The sequence below is a fragment of the Propithecus coquereli genome, unplaced genomic scaffold (assembly GCF_000956105.1).
Source record: "Propithecus coquereli isolate 6110/MARCELLA unplaced genomic scaffold, Pcoq_1.0 Scaffold185, whole genome shotgun sequence".
Taxonomy (NCBI): domain Eukaryota; kingdom Metazoa; phylum Chordata; class Mammalia; order Primates; family Indriidae; genus Propithecus; species Propithecus coquereli.
Genome location: NW_012143301.1, coordinates 1,679,677 through 1,686,812, shown reverse-complemented (window position 1 = coordinate 1,686,812; position 7,136 = coordinate 1,679,677). Strand labels below are relative to the sequence as shown.

Below are 7,136 nucleotides of genomic sequence, written 5' to 3'. Positions count from 1 at the left end.
TGCCTTGACAAGATGCTATATGCTCTTGCTGCTAAATTAGGTGCATATTAAGTTAGCAGCCCCTGTAGCTATCTGCTATCTTATAGAATGAACTGAAGGAGAAAGAATATACCTTTCAGGATTTAGAAGTCCTTCATATGACCATATAACAATTGCTTGGAGAATACCTATTTAACCCAGAGTTTATGGTGCATTAACTGTGTGAATTGGTCCTGAAAGTATGTGTGGAATAGGCAGGAAGTAATTTTATTCAAACGTAGTTGTAGTCTCTACCTACCTTTAATTCTTAGCTTTATACTGAAATACTAAGTAACTGACATCTTTACTCTTGATGTTTCCTAAGTGCAGAATTTCAGAGTGGGATATCAGGTCTTTAGTGTGAAGCTACATCTACGTTAAACCAGAAATCATTGGAAGTGACATTTGGAAAAGAAAACTTGGAAACTATATAACTGTGAACGTTGATCATGGAAATCAAAGAAGAAGGGACATCAGAGGAAGGCCAGCACTTTCTTCCTACAGCCCAGGCAAATGATACGGGGGACTCCCAGTTCACAAGTAAGTATGTGTGTGCCCCTCCCTCTGACTCCTGAACATGCTGATTGTGTCAACTAAACACTCATATGCGTGTGCATTCACAGAAACATGGGTTCTAACAAATGGCATGAGATTGCCTAAGTAGTTTTCCTTTGCGCTATTTACTTTGGTGTTGTGAGTGTACGATGTGCCTCTTGTCTTTTACCTTGGGTAAGAGAGATGATGGTCCATGAAATGGTTAAATATCAAGGATTAGAATCAAAATTTTTGAATATATACTAAGGCACTAACAAATACTTTTTAAGTATACCTAGACACTAATACTTTTTAAGAACATTTTCTACTTGGCATTTATATAATCATATGTGTGATTATTTTTTGGACCATAGAACTTTCCTTTTTAAAGCCAAAAGGTATTAAGTTGAAAGCATTAGGAAAAAATGGTTACAATAAAAGCTCAGACTGCCACTGCCATACAAGAGAGCACTAAGTCACACTTACAGAGCGAGCATGGAGGTTTTGCCAAGATTTGCATTTGAACATAGAATTGGCTTTTGTGCTACTCAAGCCATTAAAATCATTGGAAAAATTGTATGTTTTCTCTCATGCTTAAAATTCTAGGGTTTGGGTTTTATTGTTTGGCATGCATTATGTCTTTTTTTTTCTTTTTGGACAATTCCTATTGTCCAATTATTTAACACTGGCAAATATACGCCTAACCTTCTCATTTAATTTACATTAGAAAAATAACCTTTAGAAAATGGCATCAATTGGATGCATTTTTGAGAACTTTGGTTGTCAGAGCTTACAGCAGAGTTAATTGTTAATAACATTTTTTTTAAAAATCCAGACATTTGAAGTTACAAAGACCTACCTAATGATTGTCACTCTAATGTCTCTTGGAAAATCAGAAATTGTTAACCATATCGTTGTTAAATGTCAGTAGGAGAAAAAATATACAGTAATTTTGCAAAAACAATGCTAACACTGTGAATAAAAAAACATAATCTTTATTCAATAAGATGGTTCTAAAATTATATTAGTGACCAAATACCAGTAAATTTAAATAATATCTGATGAATACACCAACAAAAATAAGCAAGGATAGTATTTTTATAATATTCTTTCATTTATTGCCAAATGGTTCACTTTTCCATTCATTTTCATTTGGCTTCTTTTGGCCACCCCTGAGCTGTAACAAGGTGACATTCCGTTCCTGCACCCAGTGCATCCGCCTACTGCATTATCACTTCCTACAACCTGATCATTCTACCTCTGACCATTGGATGAGTCCCATTTCCATACCTTTGTTCTCAGACTCACTTTCCCTCTCACTTCATCTTAAATAATTTACTCATGTTGTTATATTTTTTTAAACATTAGTAACAAGATGAATGGAAACATTTAACAAACTGTTGGTTTGAGCTATCAATAAATTATCAGAGAAACTAGCACCATAACCTAGCCAGAGATATCACTTTCGTTAATAATTTACTATTTACAGCAGGTCAGAGTGGCTTGAAAGAAAAATCCATTTGAAGGGAATATTTTGGTGAGGTGGTTCTTTTGAAAGGTCTCACCTCTGTCTACATGCATCCAAAAGAAACAAGCACTGTTGAAATTTATGTTTTATATTTGTCGTGGCTTACAAAAACATTTTTTCTTGGCTTCTTTATGGATAAGAAGCTAAAAAGACCAATCAAATCTTCTTACATCTAGTTTCGCTACATTTATTATGCCCTGCCCTGAGAACTTAGTCCTTATAAGCCTGATTAACCAAGTGTATCCATTCTACCAAATAATGTATTTATTCATTCTGATCAGAGTGAAGCATAGTAATATATATTGTCATATTCTTGATAATGATTTAAATTTTTTTAAACCTGAGTGTGTACCTCTTATTTATAGGTATTCAGAAGACTCCAAATGAACCACAGTTGGAATTCATCCTTGGTAAGAGATTCCATCTTATTTGAATCAATCAGTATAAGAATTTGCTCAATAGTTTACAAGTAGTACATACATTTCTTATATTGTTACATGTTTTACAAACTTTTGTGATCAATGTTCTATGAAAAAATCCATTCTATAAGGTAGGTGTTATTTTCCCCCAATTTATAAATGGAAAAATAAGAGTTGCTGCATAGATCAGTCTGCTGCCTAAGAATTTAGGGTTCAGTGATGATAGAGTTTTGCCTTTCAACCAGGTCTGCTGACCACAGATTTTATGCCCAGCAGTCATTCTAATATGGTGGCTGCATTTTGTTGCTAACCACTGTTTCTGGAAATCTGTCTAATTTTTTACTCCTGAGGGTGGATTTTGGACATACGTCATTTTCCATTGTGTTCCTTCATGGCATTTATAGGATTCTTGCCCCTTTCTGTCTTACTCAAAAATATCCTCTGACTCTTCCATGTTGATTTTGTGGACAGACCCTTGCCATTTGAGAATTTAACTTTACATCCAAGCTTTGACTGGCTTAAGCAACTCTAACAATCTGTCACATGTAGAAATTTGTAACTTTGTCCAAGGATGCTTTCAAAATGTGCACTCTGAGACTGTCCACTACTTAGTGAGTGGAAACTGCTTTATATTTGAATCAAGTATGACTGCAAAAATACTATTAGGAAATTAGTTGCAAAAAGTTATTTAAAGAGGGTAAAAATATGGTTCATATGAACTATATAAAGAGGTCTTTTTTTTCTCTCATAGTTCTGAAATATTTTGAAGGGGCAAATATATCTTTACATTTTATTATTAACTAGGTTTTATCAACTAACATGTACATATTCAATTTTATATGCAAAGATCAGATATATTTTAGTATCAATCTTTACAGATTAATATACATATTTTCTAAAGTTTTGGGGGCAAATTGAAATATATACATACATTATATTGCATTTTAGTGGTTGGAATTTCCTGTTTTCTTAGGAACATACATTTTTATTAATTATGCTTCAAATTTATATCCTTTGCTCAAAATATTTCATTTTGAAGTATAACTTATTGAGATAATAATTGTAGGTAATTTATATTTTGGACATTTTATTTTTATTACAAATGTAGCTAAAATATTCTATAAATTAAATAATCTAGATTTTTAAATTTTCCTAGATATTGAGAAATAGGCAGAAATGTGATAACTCAAGAAACTTTTGTGGTAACACCAATAAAGGTATTCTTTCTTTTTCTAGAGAGTTTTCAGATGGTATCAGACATATTACTAGAAAGCACTTGTTTTCAGAAAGAGAGCTGAGGAGCAAAGGGAAGCCTAGGCACCTTTTGACTCACTGACTATAACTTTTGCTACTTGAGCCTTCATCTAGCCATCTTTCATTTTTAAGGGAAGAAACTCATTTTTTACCTTTTGGAAAGGTAAAAGTGAATATCTTCTAGAGTGATCTGGTATATTTCAAAGCATAAATAAAACTTTCTTGTTTGTATGCTGGAGAAAGAGGAATCTGAAGGAGACAGAAGCAATTGGAGTAGATACTGTTAGGTAAACATGGTGGCCACCTTTTAAGAGACAGGCCAAATACCTGTCTTCTATTTCAATTAAAATAATCTGCCTGAGACCACCAGAGTGCTAGCTGTCCTCCATTCAGACTCTTCTCCTTCCCTGCCTCTCCCTGACCCACAGCTGACAAGAGAGGTTGGAGCCAGGCCTCTCAGGAAAGGCTGCTTCCCTTCTGTTGATGCACACTCCACGCGGAGGCTTCCACAGAGAGTGGGACTCAAACCTCTCCCTTTGAAAACATGTAGTGAGCTCAGGGATGCTCGGACTGTGCGTTCTCTGCTCACTGGCCATCCCTAGTGCTGCTTTCCCAGCTGCTCCATCAGAGCAGTGCACACCCCAAAGTGGAGGGACATCAAACCTGCTTGAGCACCCCGTAGGCAACTTGAGAACAGCACACTTCTCCCTGGCACAGTCAGGGATTGATCTCTGGGGACTCAGGGACAGGCTCACAGGCCAGATCCTAAACCCCCAGGACTCGATCATATTGCCTGGGGGCACACAGAGGAGATTGTGAACTAATCTAGGAAGGCAAGGGAGCCCACATGGGCAGAACTGAGAGGACAGCGCAATGTGGATCTGAGCTGCAACTCACTGGTGGAGCACCCCTCCTGCACTGGAAGGCCAGACTCTTGGCCCGGGATGGGATTCTGGATGGGGAGCTTGGCTGGTTTGGGCTCCTGTCTACTGGCAGACACTAGAAGAACACTGCAGGGCAGGGGAGGGGGGAAAAGAGTGAAACCCACACCTGACAGCCAGATTGTGAATCTCTGTTACCCATCCCCAGAAGCAGACTTTCTGGCTTGGTGGGGCATTTCAGCCGCACCCCCCCCCCCCGACCGTCCCCCATGGCGGGAAGAAGTTGTAATCAGTTGGTGCAAGGGCTAGTGAATACAGTGGATGACAGAGAGTTTCCAAGTCCAGCTTCTGCGTTTGAGCAGCATTGTTTGTGTGACATGTGGTTAAGCATTGTTTTGCAAGAGGATTGGTCTGTCTCTATCAGCCAGTCTCAGTTACTTAATCACAAGCGTCCTCATCATTTCATCCAACTGGTTGCTGTAGACATCCGCTGTAATCGATTGACCAAGTTTCATGAAGCTGTAGTGGATAATATCAGTGCTGGACCACTGAACAGACACCATTAGCTTTTTTTGATGAATATTTGGTTTTGGATTGTGTTTCAACACTTCATCTTTATCCAACCATTGTGCTGAACATTTGCAATTGTCAAAAAGAATCCATTTTTCATCACAAGTAACAATACAGTGTAGAAATTGTTCGCCTTTATGTTGTGACTGCAAAGAAAGGCAAACTTCGAGAAGATTTCTCTTCTGACGCTCATTTCCTTCATGCGGTACCCATCTATCCAGCTTCTTTACCTTGCCCATTTGTTTCCAATGGTCGAACATTGTTGGAATAGTAACGTCAAACCTTACTGGTAATTCATGCATAGGTTGAGATGGATTTGCATCCGTGACAGCTTTCAGCTCATCATTATCCACCTTGGTCTCAGGTCGCCCATGTGGCTCATTTTTAAGATTAAAATCACCAGAATGGAACTTCTCAAACCATCAATGTACTGTGCGTTCATTAGCTCCATCCTTCCCAAACACCTCATTGATATTCCGGGCTGTCTGTGCTACATTGCTTCCATGACAGAACTCATATTAAAAAATAACACGAATGTTTGATTTATCCATGGTTTCACAAAAATTGCTCTAAAAAGTTTGAAAGATAATCACAAGCCAAACTGTGCATTTGAAAGAATGAGGATGTACCTTCACAATAAAAACAAAACAAAACAAAAAGTGTCAACGTGAAATGTCAGAGGTATCAACTATCAAACTTAATACTTAAGGAAATCGGACGTTTCATACTTAATTACCTAATATATATCTGATAAAGGGCTAATAACCAGAATCTAAAAAGAACTCAAGCAAATTAGCAAGAAAAAAAAAACCCCTTTAAAAAGTGGGCAAAAGATATGAACAGAACATTGTCAAAAGAGGATAGAAAATGGCCAATAAATACATGACAAAATGCTCAACATCACTAATTATCAGGAAAATGCAAATTAAAACCACAGTGAGATATCACCTTACCCCAATTAGAATATTTTTTATTAAAAAGTCCAAAAACAATAGATACTGGCATGGATGCAGAGAGAAAGGAACCCTTATACGCTGTTGGTGGGACTGCAAATTAATATAACCTCTATGGAAAACAGTATGGAGATTCCTCAAGGAACTAAAAGTAGACCTACCATTTGATCCAGCAATCCCATTCCTGGGTAGCTACCCAAAGGAAAGGAAGTCATTTTCTCAAAAAGACACCTATACTCGAATGTTTATTGCAGCACAATTCACAATTGCAAAAATTTGGAAACAACCCAAGTGCCAATCAGTGCACGAGTGGATTAACAAAATGTGGTATATGTATACCATGGAGTACTACTCAGCCATAAAAAATGATGAATTAATGCCTTTTGCAACAATTTGGATGGAACTGGAGACCATTATCATAAGTGAAGTATCTAAAGAATGGAAAAACAAACACCACATGTACTCGCTATTAAATTGGAACTAACCAATAAGCACACATGCACAGAGGGAAGTAAAACTCAGTGGAAATCAAGCAGGAGGTAGGGAGGATGAGGGGATGGGCAAATACCTACCTAACGGGTACAATGAATACTATCTGGGTGATGGGCACACTTATAGCCATTACTCAAGCATTACAAAAGCAATCCATGTAACCAAAAACATTTGTACCCCCTTAATATTTTGAAATAAAAAAATTAAAATCTGTCTTGTTCAAAGACTAACTATGCTCTTTGTTTTGAAAGCCTAGTCGAGGTCAATAGCAATGCTGTCATCACTTATATTTCTGGTTTTGATTCAGATTTAAGAGATTAGCAGCTTTGAGAATGTATTCATAATACTGTTCCTCCAGTTTAAGAAAGCTTCAATTTTATTTTTTCTATTTTTGTTCAAAACATATACTAGAATTCTTAACAGATAATTTCATCTTAACAATTGGTAAGAAATGCCTGACGAGTGAATAAAAGCTTACTACAGAGAG

At 36.9% G+C, this 7,136-nt stretch overlaps 1 protein-coding gene across 1 annotated transcript in view; it reads left to right on the top strand.

The window, feature by feature from the left end:
- The first annotated feature begins 467 nt into the window (after positions 1-467).
- INPP4B (inositol polyphosphate-4-phosphatase, type II, 105kDa) overlaps positions 468-7,136 on the top strand; it is a 480,180-nt gene continuing 473,511 nt past the window's right edge. The window contains exons 1-2 of the mRNA XM_012642728.1: positions 468-558; positions 2,446-2,490. Of these exons, the coding sequence (XP_012498182.1) occupies positions 468-558; positions 2,446-2,490 (136 nt within the window). The remainder of the gene's footprint in view (positions 559-2,445; positions 2,491-7,136) is intronic.